The sequence below is a fragment of the Myotis nattereri genome, assembly GCF_964212035.1.
Source record: "Myotis nattereri genome assembly, chromosome: 16".
NCBI classification, from domain to species: Eukaryota; Metazoa; Chordata; class Mammalia; order Chiroptera; family Vespertilionidae; genus Myotis; species Myotis nattereri.
The window spans coordinates 12,444,382-12,464,283 of record NC_138091.1 but is presented as its reverse complement, the minus strand read 5'-3'; the positions used below and the strand labels follow the sequence as shown (position 1 = coordinate 12,464,283).

The following is a 19,902-nucleotide window of genomic DNA, read 5'->3' as shown; positions in this document are numbered from 1 at the left end:
GTTGGGGGCTGGGTAATTCATTATTTTGGGAGACTCCCGTGCGTTGTAGGATGCTCAGCAGCAGCCCTGGCCTCTACCCACCAGATGCCAGTAATGTTCCCCACATTGTGACAACCAGAACAGTCTGCAGACATTGCCGGGTGCCCCAGGGGGCACAGCATCACCCCGATAAAGAAGCAGTACCTTAAGTGCCATGTTCTCTCTGTGAGCATAACAAGTATAGCTGCTCTGTTCTTTTTCTGTAAACTGCTTCAGACATTTTTCTAAGATTTGCTTTAAATAACCTTTTTTAATAGGTGAGCCGGGGATAGATGCTCTCCTAAGATACTCTTTCCCATGCCTTTAATTAAGTCACTGGAAACTTGTACCTAATAGCTTTGTAGGACAGTCAGAAAGTGGTGCTTTAATTTGGATGTATTATTACTGAGTTGCCTGGTCTAGTTTTTTGCAAGAAGAATGTTCCATTTTCTTTGAAATGATGGGGCAGTAAGTTTATCCCTTGAGTACAAGGCGTCTGGCTTTAGTGGAGTGGACCTATCTCAGGCAGGGAGGGTATATTTTAGACCCGACGAAGGCCTTATCCACACAGGTGCCAAGGCTTTCTCCACCTGAGTTATCTCAGGAGCCACATGAACTTCCATGTCACTCCTGGGAGTCAACCTCCCTCCCTGGAGGTGCCGCAGAGGGTGGAGGTCTGGAGCTGTTCAAACCAGATTCCTAACTTCTAGTGGATGGAGCCCCCAGAACCCATCTCCAAGTTGATTGCGCTCTCAAGCCATTGCAGAGTTGTCTTTCTCAGGATTGGGGTTATTTTAACCCAACCATGTTCTTCTTTAAAAAAAAAAAAAATGTTTATTGATTTTAAAGAGAGAGGAAGGGAGAGGGAGAGAGAGATAGAAACATTAATGATGAAAGAGAATCATTGATCAGCTGCCTCCTGCACACCCCCAACTGGGGATCAAGCCCGCAACCTGTGCGTGTGCCCTGACTGGGAATCGAACCGTGACCTGGTTCATAGGTGAACGCTCAACCACTGAGCTACACCAGCCAGGCTGGACCATACTCTTCTTAAGCCCTCCAGTTGTCCTCAGATGCCCTTAGAGCAGCCGTGGGCAAACTACGGCCCGCGGGCCGGATCCGGCCCATTTGAAATGAATAAAACTATTGGAAAAAAAGACCGTACCCTTTTCTGTAATGATGTTTACTTTGATTTTATATTAGTTCACACAAACACTCCATCCATGCTTTTGTTCCGGCCCTCCAGTCCAGTTTAAGAACACATTGTGGCCCTCGAGTCAAAAAGTTCGCCCACCCCTGCCTTAGAGTGTAACCTAGAACCTGCCTCTGGCTGACAGGCCCCGCACGATCTCACGTCTGCCTGTCTCCCACCACTCTCCTGTCACCTCTGCGCTCTAGCCGTTGGCCTCCTTAGGCCATGCCATTTCCCTCCTCACAGCCTCTGCACTTTCACTCCCTTTACCTGGAATGTTCTTTTCCAGATCTTCCTGAGGCTTGGCTGACTCGTTCTCTTACTCCAGACCATCTTAAATGTCACCCCCTTCATCCAGCTCTTGCTTTCTCTTGTCCATAGCGCTTCCAACTATTTGCAAGGATCTCCTCCATAGTTTCTGTATTTATTACTTGTCTGCCTGCACTAGAATGTGCGTTCCGGTCTCCTCTCACTCAGCACTGGCGCGGTGCCTGGGCAGGCACTGCTAATACTGATCGGGCATGAGTCAGAGCGGAGGCTCTCCGAGGAATATCGCAGGAGCCTCGGGACTGGATGCAGTTCAGCCTTTTTCTGTCGGAAGAGCTGTCGGTGTCGCAGTGTGGACTGGAGGACCTGCTTGCAGCTCTTACCTCGTTGTCAGTGTGCGCTGGGTGGGTTAGGCTCAGGAGGAGAGGGCCTGTCAGTAGGAAGGAGGGAGTGGGTCATACTGCACTCCTATAGCAATATTCTTCTTCCTCCCCACCCTCCTCCTTCTCCCCCCCGCCCCACCCCGTTCCCCACACAACATAAAATTTACCATTTTAGCTATTGTAAACTGTGCAATTCAGTGATATTTAGTACATTCACAACTTTGTGCCACTACCCTCACCATCTAATTCCAGAACATTCTCCTCACCCCAAAAGAAAACCCCATACTCATAAGCAATCATTCCCCATTTCCCCTCCCCGCAGCCCCCGGCAACCACTGATCTACTTTCTGTGGATTTGTTTATTCGGGACACTTCATATAATAGAATCATACAATATGTGCTCTGTGGTGTCTGGCTCCTTTCACTTCGCATGATGTTCTCAAGTTCATCCAGGTGGTAGCCTGTGTTAAGACGTCATTCCTGTTTATGGCTGAGTAATATTCCCTTGTGTGGCTGCACCGTGTTTGTTTATTCGTTCGCTCGTGATGGTTGAGCTGTTCCCGCCTTTGGCCTTCTGAACAGTGCTGCTGTTCACATCCAGGCACATGTTTTTGTCTGACCGTTTGTTTTCCGTTATTTTTAATTGTCTGCCCCAGAGTGGAGTTGCTGGGCCATGTGACAGTTGTTCACCCAATTGAAATACTGCCAGACTTTCCCCAGTGCTGCCCGTGGACATTTCCACCAGCAGCGCGATAGGCGCTGGTGTCTCCACATGCTCCCCGATACTCATTTTCTGATTTTTACAAATATATATTATTAATTCTGGAATAGCTATCCTAGTGTGAGGTGGTGTCTCAAGGCGGTATCTTTGATTTGAATTTCCCTAATTACTAATGACGTTAAGAATCTGTTCATGTACTTCTTGACTGTTCTGTATCTTATTTGGAATGTGCCTTTTTGTGGAAGCTTACATTCTTTGTATTGTAATTGTATGTGAACACTTTTTTCTCTCTTTTCTTAAAATATATTTTTATTGATTTCAGAGAGGAAGAGAGAGAGAGATAGAAACATCAATTATGAGAGAGAATCAGTGATAGGCCACCTCTTACACATCTCCTACTGAGGATCCAGCCCACAACCCAGGCATGTGCCCTGACTGGGAATCCAACCGTGACCTCCTGGTTCATAGGTTGATGCTCAACCACTGAGCCACACTGGCTGGGCTTTTCTCTCTTTCTTGACCGTAATCTGCCTCATATATAAAATGTGGCTAATACACTTTTCAGGTGAGGAGTTGGTTTTGGGAAATTAAGGCATTACTCCAATCTTTGTTAATATAATTTTGAGATTTTTCTCTTTCTTTCTTGCTGCTGTCCCACTTTCTGTTAAAATGCAGCATGTAAATTTTAGGCTTCTTTTCCAGATTTACAAATTTAATTCAGTTTTACTTTTCTGAACTTTGACATCTCTGAATCTGTCCCATCATTATTAAATCCTGTAGATGTTTAGGTTTTAAACATATTTTAAAGTCATTTTGTTTCCTAGCTAATGTAAAATCTAGGTGAGTATTTGACTTTTTGCTGTTTTAAGGAAAGCGGGCAATGCTGAAAGTAGTTTTCATTGCAACCATTTTTTCCTTTCAGAAAAAATTGCCTCTGACGACACTGGCCCAGTGTTTGATGGAAGGGTCAGCTATCCTGGGAGATGACACACTTCTTGGGTAAGGTGACACCAGGCGTGGGTTTGCAGATCTAGGTAAGTCCCCATCCATAGAAAGGGGACCAGCACTGCTTGGGGAGCGCTGAGGAGGCCTTCAGTCTGGCTGCGGACTCCCTGCAGAGGAAGGAAAGGTCGCCAGTGAGAAGCAAAACCCCAGGCCCAGTTATATTTATTGCCCCTGCAGTGGGGCACCTCCCAGGCGGAGAATTAACATAAAACTGCTGACGGACAATTGAAATCCCTAGGGCTCCAGGAAATGCAGATATGAATCCTCTCAATGTCAGATGTCAAAGCATATGGGATTCCCAGAAGAGCAACCCTGGCTGGTCTTGAGCTTATAATAAAAACAAACTAAAAATAGAATTGACATGAGAGCGACTCCTCAGGCACAATGAGGAGGAGAATCAGTGCCCTCAGAAACAAAACAATAGGACAGTCTGAAAGAAAATATAAAACAATTATATTTAAAATGAAATTTAAAAATTAAGTAAGCACATTGTGTGCTTTGGCAGCACATGTACTAACATTGGAACGATACATAGAAGATTAGCATGGCCCGTGCGCAAGGATAAATTTTTGAAGCAATCATATTTTAAGAAAAAAATGTTGTAACTATGTATGGTGAAAAGTGTTAACCAGGCCATTGTGGTGGTCATTTTGCAGTAAGCACAAGTATTAAATCATTGTGTTGTATACCTGAAACTAATATAATGTTATAATGTTAATTATGCCTCAATTTAAAAATTAAGTAAGGACAAAATAATCCTTGACCAAAGAAGCAAACCATATGAAAAAAATATGCAGAATCAAAGAAAAAATAATAGAACTTATTAAAATTCAAATTATACTTACTATAATATAAAAACTTATTAATGATAAACAGAAAATTGCACTCAAATAAAAAATTGATGAACTTCAAAACAGATCTGAAGTCACCACTTAGGATGAAGTGCAAGAGAAGAGGATGTAGGCATTATTAAATGGAGAAGGCATGGATGATGTCTAGCAGCAGTTCCTAAGAAGAAAATATGGAGAGGGAAAGTTTATGGTTGAATTTTTCTTTTCTAGATTTTAGATTTGATGAAAGACATAATCTTTAGATTTAAGAAGCACAAAAAGTCCTGATTAAGATCAACACAAAGAAATCTATCCTTGGACACATTGTCATAAAACTGGAAATTATTAAAAAGAAAAAAAGTGTCATTTAAGCAGAGAAAAAGATAATTACATATTAAAGAGTAATTAAACTGATAACAGACTATTTATTCATCAGCCAAAATAAATGCCAGGAAATAATGAAGGAAAATCTTCAAGTATTGAGGGGAAAATATAGGAATGCAAGATTTTATGACAAACTAAATTATTATTCAAGAATAAAGGGATAACAACAATATTTTCAGCCAAAAATTTAGAGAATTTACTGCTTGTGTATTCTCACTGAAAGAACTAGTTAAGTTCATGTGAAATAGATTATGTCCAGAAGACAGGAATGAAATGCAAGTAGCAAGAGAGCATTTGTAAAGAAAAAAAAAAATAGTGAATATGGTGTGGGAATGAAAACAAGTCTTTTTCCCTCTATGTATTTTAGGTTCCTCTCCTGTGGCTCTGCAAATTAAATTGGCAAAGGACAGATTAAGGAGAAAAGCATGCAAATTTTATTACTGTGTGCAGAACTCGGCCATTAGTAACTCAAAGGAGTGGCTGAAACGGGCTCATATAGCATCTCAACAAAAGAACAATGATATTTAGAGAAGTGGCAAAAAAAAAAAAAGGAAAATAAATTTGAGTTTCTAGGGCGACAGATTATGGGAAGGCAACGATATGGAGAAACGATTGGAAAATAAGAGTCGTTAGTAAAGTTCGTTACTTCTTTGGGGCCTCCTCTAGGTGGGAAGAGCCCAGAGTTGTCTCTGGTGACTTACCTGTGTCCTTCCTGGTAGAGTGGGCAAGAGAGACACTTCTACAAATTTATGTTCTGCTTTTAGGCAAGTGGGGAAAGGGGGGGTGGAGGGGGTGTAGAGACCTTATTTTCTATCTGAATCTTCTCAATTGCCTTCAGCTCAAAGTAATCCTTATGCCATTGTGGCATATTTCGGCACATTCTGCTACCCTTTAGTGTAAGTAAATATTAATAAGCATTGAATTAATGATAGAAACATAATAATAATTTGATGGGAGTTGAAAGCAAAGCGACACTAAAATACTAGAAAATATTAACATGAAACATTGGAAAGGAATTAGTGCTGCAGGTTCCTACATTGTTTGGAAGGAGAATAAAGATAGTACATGTTAGGTTAGGTGGCTCAGGAGGCGGCGCAAGAAATAGAGTCCAGTGAATCAGAAAAGAAAGGAAAGTAAAAGGTTTATTCTGCGTCCCCGGGAGACCCACGTACCCCAAGGACAGGGCACGTGGATTCACGCCAACAGGGAGGGGGGCGCTTTTTTTATACTGCGGTTGGGTGAGGGGCGGGGACATGAGCTGAGGAATTCTCTGCTGCAGGGAATGGGCGGAATATTCAGGACGAAGTTCTTATCTTATCTGTGTGGGGGTATGTGAATTCAGGGAGAAGCCGGTATCTGTGTCTGGCACCTTGATCTGTGAGAAATTCCAGGGGAAGTCCATTATCTTGTCATGTCTGCATGTATCCGATCCTGGGCTCTCTCCGACCTAACAGTACATATAAAGTAAATGCACAAGTTAGAAAAGTTAGAGTAACCACAAAAAGAATAGAAATAGAATGTATAACTTCAAATGGTAAAAGAATAAAAAGGGAAATAAAATAGAAAAAACATAGAAGGGACTAAAAGAGAAAAAAGTAAGCAAAAAAAGCATAATAAGTAGAAAACAGAAAATGAAGGTAACAGTTGCTACTGTATGTATTTATAATCATTAGGGATTAAATGGAGAAAACTCAACTGTTTATAATATAAAGAATGTCAGGTGGGTAAATGAAGTCATTATATGCTCTTTCTAAGAGTCACACCTAAATCATGACACACACGGTTGAGAGTAAGGGATAGAGGACACCCAGGTAAAGATGACAGACTGAATACACACATCTAATTTTTTTTCTTCAGAATCTACTACAACAAAGAGATTCATTTTTACTTAAACGGCATAAGCCCAAAGCAAGAGGGAAGACAAGAGAGAAGACAATAACAACAAAATTTTGTGAGCTATAAAACATGATTGATTGGGAACTGATTTAACAAGTTCCTGAAATCTGACTCCCAAGGCAGGCTATCCAGAGAGCCAACCCCACTTACTCCTTCACATGTGGACACAGCTCAGGATTGGTGGCACCGGGCATGTCGGAACAGTGGGTCTCTGGGGGTAGGGAAGTGATGGAACTTACGACTGTGGATCGTAAAGCTAGTCAACTACCACTTGGGTTGCTCCAACCCAGCACTTACCTCACCTCTGGGAGACTCATCCCCTCACCCCCATCCCAGCTGAATGGTGGAGCTTTATTCTCTGGGTAAAACAGCTTCTCTAGACTGGGGACACCAGGTAAGGGGACCGGTTATTCAGGAAGAGACTTGAGTGAGCTGCTGCAGCTGGACACGGAGACTCCAGCTGTCTCCCCGCTCACGCAGCCCTCAGGCTCCTGCTCCCTAAGCACAGAACTGGAAGAACCTTCTGTGACATGTCTCCAGCCCCAGGGGAATGAACTGCAGCCCCGAAGCCGCTGAAGGGGGCAGTGCTCCAGCGCACAGCCCAGCTAGATCACCCTGCCGATGAGCTCCCAGCTGTGAGCTCCGCTCACAGTTTCCAAGATGCTGGTCTCTGTCCTCACATACGGACAGGACCGAAGATCACCAGGCACTTGAAACTTGGACACCAAAACAGTTGGAGAAATAATACAAGAGTGAAATCAGGAAGAAATAGATATTGCCTGGGAGAGGAGGAGATTTCAGGAAAATTATCACATATTTTCAAGTGAGAAGAGAAAATAAAGCCTCTATTAAATAGAAAATAGGATGTGAATAAAAGTATTTATGGGAAAAGCACTCAGAGATCAAAAGCAAGCTGATAGAAATGAAGAATAAGACATTCTCAGTAGGTTTGGAAAGTGAGGTTGAAGAAATTTGGAAACAAGGGCAAGAAGACGATGACAGAAAATAGAAGAGCTGGGAAAGCAGAGGAAGTTTTAGGCTTCAGTGACAGGAGTTGTGAGGGAAGGAGATAAAGGGAGGACGGTGATGATGATGATGATGATGATGATGATAAAATGATCTGAGAGAATGAGGACCGAAGGACACGTAAGGGCCGCTGAACTCCCAACACAGTGAAAAAATTACACCGGGGCCAGGGCTTCCGCTCAGTAGTGGACACGAGTGACAAGTCAGAGATTCTGCAATCTTCTAGAGAGAAACGTCACATCAGAGGGTCACAAATTTGAATGCGTCCAGCCTTGCCAGAAGCAACAGTGGGCGCTGGAAGATGATTGAGCCATGCCTTCAGCAGCCTGACGGGCTAAGCCGAGGCTGCCCAGCTGTCAGTTGCTGGGTGGAGGGCAGTGTCGTGATGAGTAAGTTCTCAGAAATTGACGCCCCACCCACAGTTCCTCAGGCAGCTAAGCAAGATGTGCTGTGTAATGAGGGAGTGACCAGGGAAGGGAGACAGAGGATGTAGGGAACAGGACACTCAGGACAGAGAGAGAACCTGCCGGAAATGGTGGGGGAAATGCAGGAAGACAGCTGTGCCCGGGGCAGAAGGCAAACAGCCTAGAGCAGTGGTTGCCAACTGGTGGTCTGTGGGCCACTGGTGACCTGTGAGGTCCGAAAGTTGGCGACCGCTGGTTTAAGGAAACCTTTGGAGCAGTGGTCGCCACCCTGTGGTCTGTGGACCGCTGGTAGTCCGTGAGGTCTGAAAGGTTGGCAACCGCTGGCCTACAGTGACACGGCTTTGGGAGAGAGGAATTCAAGAAGATGAAATTTGTTCACATCAAATGTAGCTGAGTGTCTAAGAGACAAACTAGAAAAGTGGCAGAGGATTTGGGGTTCAGTCAGGTCCGTAGAAGATTGAACAAGGAAATCAAAACCAGGCGATGATGAACTGCAGAGAGAACAAACCAATGTGCAGGAGAAACCAGTGGCCACTACACGACCCAGCCTTCCTCCCCATGGCAGATGGGGCAAAATGCAGTGCTAAGCACCTGTGGTATTCATACATGGAGGGAGGGGAAATGTAAAGACAGCTAAATTCCCATTTTCCATACTCGACAGTCAACAACTAATGCTTACAATTAGAAAAAAATTAATATTAGAAATATGGAGGCAAGTAACAGAAGAATCAGGTCAAAAACACCATTAAAAAGGTACAAAAATAAGCCTGGGTGTTGACATTTATAGCGGATATGAAAAAGAATTTGAATGCCCTCTGCATCCACACACATATCTGTAAGTATATAAAGAACTCCTACAAATAACTTCAAATAACATATCCCGGTACAGAAATTCCAAAGAATGTGAACAGGCTCTTCACAGAAGAGGGAGCCTGCTGGACCCAAGACATGAGAAGGCAGCCAGGCTGTCAAGCAACAGGAATTAAAACCAGGAGGAGAGAATGCTCTGTATCCACCATGCGGCAGAGATTAACATTTCTACCCGCACCGAGTGCTGGCCAGAGGGCAGAGCAGTGGGACTCTCCGTTGCATCGGCACCTCTAGTGAGGTTAAGGGTGCGCACACCTCTCCTTCTCACAGAACAGTCCTCACACATGCAGGGACTCACAAGCACAGGCGCCAGGCCGCTGCGTGGAAGAGCCACACACCGTGGACCGTGGGCAGGCTAATCAATGGCGGTTTATTCACAGAATGGAACTCTGTGCAGCAAAACGACCTAATTCTGTGTGTGTCATGATGGGTAAGCCCCAGAGACAATGATGAATTTAAAAAGCATGTGACGGGAGGCTAGATTCCGCGGGAACCGTTGTGTAAACGCTTACAGTAGGCGATGCGTTACGTACTGTAAGCGAGCACACACACATTTGGTGAGAAGTGTACAGTAAGGGTAGGGAAGGTGCATACTAACCCTAGAACAACGTTGGCCTCTTGTTGATTCGTACAAACATTTCACACGGGTTTCAGTTAATGTGGTACCATGAGAAGCGAGGACTGCCTGGATGCCGTCCGGGGGAATTAACCTTTTTGAAATGTATTCTTGCTTCTAGGAATATGGCAAAACTTTCCCCTCATTCGGCCTTTTCTTCTTTGCTCCTTATTAATAACTTGGGAATGGATTTCCACTCCTGCTTTGTCTGTCCATCCTGCGTGGAGAAAGGTTTATGGCTGGGGAGAGTTTTTCTCTAAGGGCCTGTTGGAAACAATGTCTCCAGTGCCCTGGGGGAGGCAGGAGCACTGGTCCTTGGTAGGCCTGTGGGCTCCGCTCTCGTTCTCTCCGCGTCTCTCTTATGTTTCTCTACATGTTCCCTCTACCCCAGGCACATAGTAGGCACTCAGCATCATTTAAAAAATTGATAATTTCAGAAGTAGTAATGGAAGAGCAAGCTGGTCCAAGGGACACCATGGAAAGCACTCGCTTTATTAGCACCTCTGTCATGAAGGTGTTCCCGGCCAGGAGGTGCGGCAGTGTGGCGCCGTGACCTGCTTTCTGGGCTGTGCAGCGTGGATTTCTCCTCTGTTGCAGGAAGATGCTGAAGCTCTGTGGGGAGACAGAGGACAAGCTGGCACAGGAGCTGATTCATTTTGAATTGCAAGTAGAGAGAGATGTGATCGAGCCCCTGTTTTTGCTGGCGGAGGTGAGGAGGGGATGCGGCCAGGCCTGAGCGAGGAGGGGGGACAGAGGGCGGGCCCTGCAGCCTTTCCCCTGCACTCCTGTTGTTTCTGTCCCTCACCTGCTCTGTGACGCTGCTTTCCACGGGGTGACCACCAGCCACTCCCGCCGTCAGGATTGCCCAACACAGCGCAGTCCCTCAGTGTTGGCTGCCCCTTCTCCCGCCCACTTTCCTCTCCGTTGGCGTCCCAGGGGGAGGGGGCAAGCTGTCAGCATTATCCCCTTCCCCACCAGGGGCCCCACTGCCCTCACCCCCCTGCCCTCCACCCCCTCAGGTCTGCAGTGAAATGAACGGATCCGCAGCCTCCTCAGGGGCCTGGATCCCTGGCCGAGACCCTATAAGGCAGTGATGGCGAACCTATGTCACCTCTGACACGCGAACTCATTTTTTGGTTGATTTTTCTTTGTTAAATGGCATTTAAATATATAAAGTAAATATCAAAAATATAAGTCTTTGTTTTACTATGGTTGTAAATATCAAAAAATTTCTATATGTGACACGGCACCAGAGTTAAGTTAGGGTTTTTCAGAATGCTGACACGCCGAGCTCAAAAGGTTCGCCATCACTGCTATAGGCCTCCTGCAGTTTGTTACATAGGTCTCTTCTCTTGGACGGTGAAGGACACTGAATAAACCGCTTTGTTAACGAGAAACCTTAATGTCTATGTGACAGTTTTGCTAGCGTCAAACAAGTAAGACAGGAAATGGTTGGGACTTCCTTTGACCTGAACCCTGGCATTCCTCCCAGTTGCCTTTAGTTGGTCAAAGCCCAGCTGGCGCCGGCGCTGGCACTAGAACCACCAGCATCAATGGGAAGGTCCCATATCCATGCAACTCCTCACCCTCACACCTCCGCACCCGCACACCTGCACACCCTCACACCCACACTGCTCTGCACAGCACACCTCCACATCCTCATCCCCCACACCTGCACACCTCCACACCTACCCGGCTCCACACCTGCACACCTTCACACCCTCACACCCACACTGCTCTGCACCAGCACACCTCCACATCCTCATCCCCCACACCTGCACACCTCCACACCTACCCGGCTCCACACCCGCACACCCTCACACCCACACTGCTCTGCACAGCACACCTCCACATCCTCATCCCCCACACCTGCACACCTCCACACTTACCCGCTCCACACCCGCACACCCTCACACCCTCACACCCACACTGCTCTGCACCAGCACACCTCCACATCCTCATCCCCCACACCTGCACACCTCCACACCTACCCGGCTCCACACCTGCACACCTTCACCCTCACACCCACACTGCTCTGCACAGCACACCTCCACATCCTCATACCCCACACCTGCACACCTCCACACCTGCACACCCTCACACCCTCAGACCTGCACTGCTCTGCACAGCACACCTCCATGTCCTCATACCCCTCACCTGCACACCCTCACACCCACACTGCTCTGCACCAGCACACCTTCACATCATCATCCCCCCACACCTGCACACCTCCACACCTACCCGGCTCCACACCCGCACACTCTCACACCCTGAGACCTGCACTGCTCTGCACAGCACACCTCCATGTCCTCATACCCCGAAACCTGCACACCTCCGCACCCGCACACCCGTTCAGGGTGGTGGTCACTACCTCCTGTGGCTCTTGAGCTCTGGGAATGTGTTCAAAGTGACTGAGGAACTCAGCTTTTAATTTTGTGTGACTTTTGTTGATTTGAAAATAAAATGGTGTAGCCACATGAGGCTGGAGGCTACCTTATTGGACAGCACTGCTCTGGCCATGTCTGGTTTCCTCTCTGGGCCACCCCCTGCACCTCTACCTCCCCTGCTGCTGTTCCTGGGACAGAATGCCTGGGGGAATGATTGCTAAGTGCCTGAAAGCATTCCGGGAGGAAACCCGAGCTGTGGGCTCTGCTATGGGCCAGTCTAGTCTTCTCGGATGCCATCCTGCTACAGGTCTCCCCAGCCTGTCCCGGGCCCTTGTTCCTCACAAGGTGGTCCAACATTGCAACCAACCTGGAGCAGTGCCCAGGGCAGCTGTGCCAGGGGCCGAGGCGGCTTGTGTGACCACGACACCTGTGTGGCTCCCAGAGTAGCCCCCGAGCTCTGTGACGATGTGGGGTTCCCTGGACACCTCTCCCTTCCTATTGGAAGTCCTTACACTCGGCCATTGCTCACCCTGCCCAGAAGCATGGATAGACAGCACCTCACAGAACACTGGATCTTCCTCACATTTTCCTCCTCTACAAGCCACAGCCTGAGATGACTTTGGTTTAATTATGGCCAGTTTTTTCTTTTAAATTCTCACATCCTGCCCCAATTTTGCTGGGCCTGGAACCAAAATCCCTCCCTGGAATGTTCAGTTAAGCCATTTTTAGAAATAAAAATATGAAAAGAGCATCCGCACAACCACCACTGTGGAGGAACGCCTCATAGCCCAGGAGAGCCGTGGGGATGCTGATGTCTTAGTCACTTTGGGAAAATCTTCTGTCTATAAAAACATACCCTCATTGCATTCCCCATAGTGTCTCGGCTCCTGAGCCGCTCCCTTCGTCTGCTGTCTGTGGAGTTAGGTCTGCGTGTCAGACCTGCTCATGTCCCCACGACGGTCCTCATGCAAGTAGAGAGGAAGGTGATGGAGGCCCGTCTGCCGTCAGGGTAGCAGCAGGAATGAGGCCACGCCTCAGAGGGCAGGGGGCACAGCTCCCAGGTGCTCTGGGCTGCTACAGGTGCCCAGTGAAGAAAGAGCAGAGTTAGGTCAGGAAAAGAATTCTGGAATTTGACCTAAAAAGAAGGGTTGGGAGACCTCTAGCAAACTTGTGTTTGTCAGTCACTCCTGAAGAATTTATTTGGAGCTTCAGCTTGACTGTGTTTCATCTCCTTTAACCACAGGTGGAAATCCCAAATATTCAAAAACAGAGGAAACATTTAGCAAAGTTGGTGCTGGACATGGACTCCTCACGAACAAGGTACAGTAGGGCAACTTCGCTTTCATCTTTGCTGCTTCGAAGGAACACTGATCACCTTTGGGTTGTGGGCAGGAGAGTATGTGACTGTGTGCATACTGACACCCCTGTGTGGCAGGCACTGGAGGTGAGAGCAGTGAGCGGAGCCACGGGCCCCACTCACAGAGGCTGTTGTCCAGTTAGGGGGAGAGAGCTGAGCAGGTGAGCAGCCGCACCAGACAATCTCAGGCAGCCGTGAGTCACATGAAGAAATGACCCGGAGGAATGCTGGCAGGGATGCTGGGTGAGGGGGCGGCAGCACCAGCTAGGGTAACATGAAGAGGGCTTTCTGAGATGACACGTGATCTTAGACATAAGTGATGGGAAGGAGGTGATCGTGCAAAGCTCTGAATCAACACTGTCCACCACGTGGGAGTAGCCAGTGCCCGGCCCTCGGGTGGGAATTAGATGGAGGTACACAGGATGCAGGGTGCAGGCCAGCATGGCTGGGGTAGGAGGAAAAGGGAGAGTAGTGGCATGGATGATGGTTGTGTCTGTAATGAGGGGCGAATTTTGGGTTCTGGGGACCAACTCACCTTTTCCTGAAGCTGACGGTGTAGATATCTCTGTCCTATAGCCATTCTCTAAACACCGCGGCCATTATGAGTAAAGTTCCAGGGTGCCACTCTCTCCCAGAATCCACCAGGAAAGTCCTGGTGTAGCAGGGGTGCTGCAGGCTTTACGATGCTTTGACTGTGGCTGCCACAGGTTGTGGTGGTGCGTCATTTTATTTTTTACAATGGTATGCATGTGTTTCTGTAGTCTGCAAGTTGAAAGAATGCAGGGTCGTGAATATCTACTTATATAAAAACCCTGGTGTAACATCATGACCTGAGGAACAACCAACTGGAAGGAAGTCAGTCCTGCAGGGGTTGTCTTGGAAACAGCTGCACCCTCCCTCGAGCTGTTTCCCAGAGCTGTTTCCAGTAAGGGCGAGGTTTGAGGCAGGAACCCGCCCTCGGAGCATGGAGGCATATCTTTATAAAGTGTGCTGCGCCAGCACGGCCAAGGTTGAACCTGAGTGAGGGCGGCTGAAAGGCTTAGAAAAGACACATAAGAGAATGAAAGCTGGGTCTCGGTGGGACACTGCTTCTCTGAGAGACAGCGACTATGCCCACAGCCGTGTCTTTATTTTATAGCAGATGCTATGAGGCAAAGTAAGGGCGTGACCAAGATGTTTACAACATTCTCCTGGGTTTCAATCCTACTCAACTACATGCACCTGAATTCTATCAAGCCTACATCACTCAAGCACATGGGGCCATGTGTTTGGACCATAGGTTCAAGCTTACAACTGTAGCTGTTGGCTGTAATTGTGCTGGGAGGGCCCTGCCCTCCAAGCTGGGACTTGCGCATTGCAATGAGAGGACTGCCCTCTCATCAGGCCAAGGCTTGAACCTGTCCAAAACACTGTAGCAGCTCCACACAATAAAGTTATTTTTTTAAAAATATATATTTTATTGATTTCTTACAGAGAGGAAGGGAGAGAGATAGAGAGTTAGAAACATCGATGAGAGAGAAACATCGATCAGCTGTCTCCTGCACACCCCCTGGGGATGTGCCCGCAACCCAGGTACATGCCCTTGACCGGAATCGAACCTGGGACCTTTCAGTCCGCAGGCCGACGCTCTATCCACTGAGCCAAACTGGTTTCGGCCACAATAAAGTTTTAATACATTATATTAGAGGTTATGGTGGTACTGTTTTACCCACAGTGTCTACAGGAATTACTGCAAATTTACTTCTCGGTGGAAGAACCTTTCATTCCCATTATAAATGACCAATTCCATTAAATGAAACTTCAATTTCTAGACTCAATATAAACAGTGAAGTTGCTAAAACTATTAAAAAGGCCCAGCTTCTCATTATTGATGAATGCATCATGGCATCCAGTCATGCTATAAACGCCATAGACAGATTACTAAGAGAAATTATGAATCTGAATGTTGTATTTGGTGGGAAAGTTCTCCTTCTTGGAGGGGATTTTCGACAATATCTCAGTATTGTACCGCATTCTATGGGATCGGCCATAGTACAAACGAGTTTAAAGTATTGTAATGTTTGGGGATGTTTCAGAAAGTTGTCTCTTAAAACAAATATGAGATCAGAGGACTCTGCTTATAGTGAATGGTTAGTAAAACTTGGAGATGGCAAACTTGATAGTTTTCATTTAGGAATGGATATTATTGAAATCCCCTTTGAAGTGATTTGTAATGGATCTGTTATTGAAGCTACCTTTGGAAATAGTATATCTATAGATAATATTAAAAATATATCTAAACATGCAATTCTTTCTCCAAAAAAATGAGCACGTTCAAAAATTAAATGAAGACATTTTGGATATACTCAATGGAGATTTTCACACATATTTGAGTGATGATTCCATTGATTCAACAGATGATGCTGAAAAGGAAAATTTTGCCATCAAATTTCTTAATAGTATTACTCCTTCAGGAATGCTGTGTCATAAATTAAAATTGAAAGTGGTGCAGTCATCATGCTATTGAGAAATCTTAATAGTAAATGGGGTCTTTGTAATGGTACCAGATTTATTATCAAAAGATTATAACCTAACATTATTGAAGCTGAAGTAGTAACAGGATCTGCAGAGGGAGAGGTTGTTCTGATTCCAAGAGTTGATTTGCCCCCGTCTGACACTGGCCTCCCATTTAAATTAATTCAATGACAGTTTCCCGTGATGCCAGCATTTGCGATGATTATTAATAAATCACAAGGACAAACTCTAGACACAGTAGGAATATTCCTACCTGAACCGTTTTCGCACATGGTCAGTTATATGTTGCTTTCTCTCGAGTTTGAAGAGCATATGATGTTACAGTTACAGTTCTAAATACTTCATCACAAGGGAAATTAGTCAAGCACTCTGAAAGTGTTTTCACTCTTAATGTGGTGTGCAGGGAGATATTAGAATAAGTTTAATCACTTTATCAGTCATTGTTTGCATCACTGTTGTTTTTATATCATGTTTTTGTTGTTTTTATCATGTTTTTGTCATTTTTATATCATGCCTCTGTTGCTGTTATATCTTTTGTTACTGTTTATTTATTAATAAATTTATATATTATTTTCATATACATTTTACTAATTTCCTTTCATCTCTCACGCTTCTATTATAGAGAAAGGGCAAAATCAATATTAAAATATTTCTGCTAATTAATTCCCTTTTAATGTGCACAAATTTCATGCACCAGGCTACTAGTTAATTAATATGGAATTAACTATTTGGCTCTACCTTAGGTCTGTGGCAGGTTAGTTTTAATAGTCTCCGCATCTTCCTTTAATTTTCTTGAGAAAAAGAAACAAAAACGATATACTTGGGCTGAGAGATGTAGGACAGAGACACAAACCAGGAGCCAGAAATGAAGTACCAAGATCATGGTCACCTACTTTCTAGACCAGGGGTGGGCAAACTTTTTGACTCGAGGGCCACAATGGGTTCTTAAACTGGACCGGAGGGCCGGAACAAAAGCATGGATGGAGTGTTTGTGTGAACTAATATAAATTCAAAGTAAACATCATTACATAAAAGGGTACGGTCTTTTTTTTTTTTTAGTTTTATTCATTTCAAATGGGCCGGATCTGGCCCGCGGGCCGTAGTTTGCCCACGGCTGATCGAGACCTATGACCTTGGTCAAGTCACTTAAACGCCCTGAGTAGCCTGCACACCTGTCGACAGGTAGTGACAACATTTGTGGGTTCACCTGGGGAGGTTGTTTTGAGGTCACAGGACTTTATAAAAGTGCTTTGTGAAAGGAAGCTGCTACTGTCACCAGGTGGGACATTGGAATTTGGCATCTGGACCAGTGAAAAGTATAGGCAGTCCCCCAGAGCAAAAATGAAATAGGTTCGGTCAGCAGAAATACCAAGGTGTCTCTAATGTTTCCCAGACTTCAGTCCACCTGAATGATTTTTGCCATCTGTGCTTACATGTTTTTTAAAAATTGATCCACTTTTTCCAAATGAATCTATCTAACAAAGGAATCTTATAGCACTGTGGTAGGTTGAAAAGCAGTGCCCTTTGCTGCCAATACCCGGTAAACAAAAGTGAACGGGATGAAAGCAAAGCCGGTGTTGTTACATTTCAGATCCCGCTGCCTCTGGGAGGCTGTGACCCAGAAGCTCTCCTTTGTTGTGAGGGCCGGGGAGGAGTGGGAAAGTTGCTACAGTTGTTCTGACCCAGATCTGAGGTCTCTCCCTGGTGCGTGTGGAGGAGTCAGAGCAGCCTGCATGCGCAGAATTGGTTTGGTGTGACTCACCGCGGCGTCCTGTGCCACATAAGATTGCCTCCCATCACCCCTGTCCCATAACTTCATATGGGACAGTGCTCAAGTCCCATACTTTGGGAGGCACATCAGATGATTGTAGAGATGCCGACTGTCGCACTGTCTGGAGGATCATGGCCACCGTGCTCCTGGGAGGACCAGGTGGTTAGCCCTGACGTCTGGGCTTTGCCAGGATAAGGAAAACCCAAGTTCCAGCACAGAGCTCTGGTCAGAAGGCTAGTGTCCAGCATCAGAGCCTCTCATTGCCACCGCCTCCTCCCTCTTCTGTCCTGTCCCCTGAGACAGGGTGTCTCCTGGGTGACAGCCACGGTCAGTCTAGGCCATGTACTGTGCTGAATGGTAGATTCTGGGACCTTAGAGAAAAGTCATTGGGGACTCAAATCCATGATGTAACAACTTTTTCGTAGTTTCAGTTCATCCTCTCTTGTATATCCATTTGGTAAGGAAATCTCTACCGTCCCTCTCCAAATTTCTGTGTTTATAAACTTCAGTTCAGACCTGCAGTTATTTTTGTTTCAGATCCCAAACGTCCTTCTAGATGATGCTCATAGAAGCCCGTGTCCTTGGTCCTGTTGGTGGTTCTTCACAGCCCGCTTGTGTGGTTGTGAGTTTGGGGGTTGCAGTTTGCTCTGGAGGGAGGTGTTTGGCAGTACGACCGGCCCCTCAAAAGCCAAGTTACCTTCCCTTCAGGTCTCTGCTTTAGTGCCTACGGTGGGAGATGCAACCCAGGCCCCGGTTGTCAGTTTAGGTTCCAGGCTTCAGAATGAGAGGGGCTCTCTTAGCGAAGTGACCTCTCTCTTCCCATTTTCATCTCGAGCCTGAGTTCATGCGTCCTGTAGGACCTTGCTGAAAGCCACACAGAGAGACCAGCTCGCCCACCTTCCTGCCCTTCCACCCACCCCAGCCCCGAGGCAACATGGGAGTGCATCCTGAGATGCAGCAGTGAGCTTAAGACCAGCGCCATGCTGTTGAATAGCGGGCTCCCTGCCACTCCTCTGGGGTAATTGGGTTCTTACTGCCCTACCTCCACCCTCACTACTTCCCGGTTTAGCCAGTCGGCACATGGTCGATTCTATTTCTTGTGACATCCTCCTCTGGTTGCCAAGTCTTTCTTTCGTCCTGTTCTGTGTGTCATGGATTACAGCATCCTGACGGGACAGAGCATCCAGGTGCAGACGCCGCCTTTTGCGACAGGCGGGCGGAATCTTTCTGACTGTGAGCAGTGCCTCTTCATCAGTGGTCCTGCGACTGGATCTTTGAAATCTGCCACGACTCTGGTGGATACTGCCAAATCCAACAGTGACTCAGTGTTTAATTAGGTCTACCTCCAGTGTGTGTATTTGTCACTGTTCAAGTCAATCCGCTTCTCTGCGACATAAGCCAATTATATAAACCTTAACATCCTCAGTGGCCCTGAAGCTCAGGAGGTGAATGAAGATGGTAGATGAGAAGGATGGAGGTAAACTCAAGGAAGCTTTGCTGAATTAAAAATGTGGATTGGCCCTGGCTGATGTGGCTCATTGGTAGGCGCATCGTCCTGTACAGTGAAAGGTCACAGGTTCGATTCCCAGTCAGGGCACATGCCTAGGTTGTAGGTTTGATCCCCAGAGGCTCAGTCGGGGCGCATGCGGGAGGTAGGCGATAAGTCAGTCTCTCTCTCTCTCTCTCTCTCTCTCTCTCTCTCTCTCTCTCTCCCCTTCCCTCCCTCCCTCCCTCCCTCCTTGGGTGAGGATTTTTTTAAATGTGAGTTGAAATGGAATAAATGTGAATGATACATGAACATCTTTTCTGCTATAGGTTTGGCTTGGCAATGTTTGTTAAAGAAGGAGCCCCAATTTTCCCCAAAGTCTGCCTTGCTTTTTGAGGGACATGTGTCTCAAGGGGAACCCTCTGGGTGCAGGACACTTTATGTTTCTGCTGAACAGCTGCCTCTGGGTCCTGCTTTGGAATGAATTGTGTCCTTTCCCCCCAAAAAAATTCTTATGTTGAACCCTAACTGCCAGTGTGACTATATTTGGAGATAGGGCCATCAGGAAATAATTAAGATTAAATCAGGGCATAAGGATATGGCGCTAATCCATGAGGGTTGATGGCCTTATAAGAAAAGGAAGAGCCCAGCCTGTTTGGCTCCGTGGATAGAGCATTGGCCTGCGGACTGAAGGGTCATGGGTTCAATTCTGGTCAAGGGCACCTATCTCGGTTGTGGGCTCTATCCCCGGCCC

General features: G+C 46.4%; 1 protein-coding gene across 6 annotated transcripts in view; it reads left to right on the top strand.

Moving 5' to 3' along the window:
- ARHGAP44 (Rho GTPase activating protein 44) overlaps window positions 1–19,902 on the top strand; it is a 208,804-nt gene that overhangs the window by 99,590 nt on the left and 89,312 nt on the right. For 5 of the 6 annotated variants that reach the window (XM_081109533.1, XM_081109532.1, XM_081109531.1 and 2 more), the window contains exons 4-6: window positions 3,504–3,580; window positions 10,231–10,342; window positions 13,264–13,340. In XM_081109533.1, the coding sequence (XP_080965659.1) occupies window positions 3,504–3,580; window positions 10,231–10,342; window positions 13,264–13,340 (266 nt within the window). The remainder of the gene's footprint in view (window positions 1–3,503; window positions 3,581–10,230; window positions 10,343–13,263; window positions 13,341–19,902) is intronic. The other variant, XM_081109535.1, reaches the window with a different exon arrangement.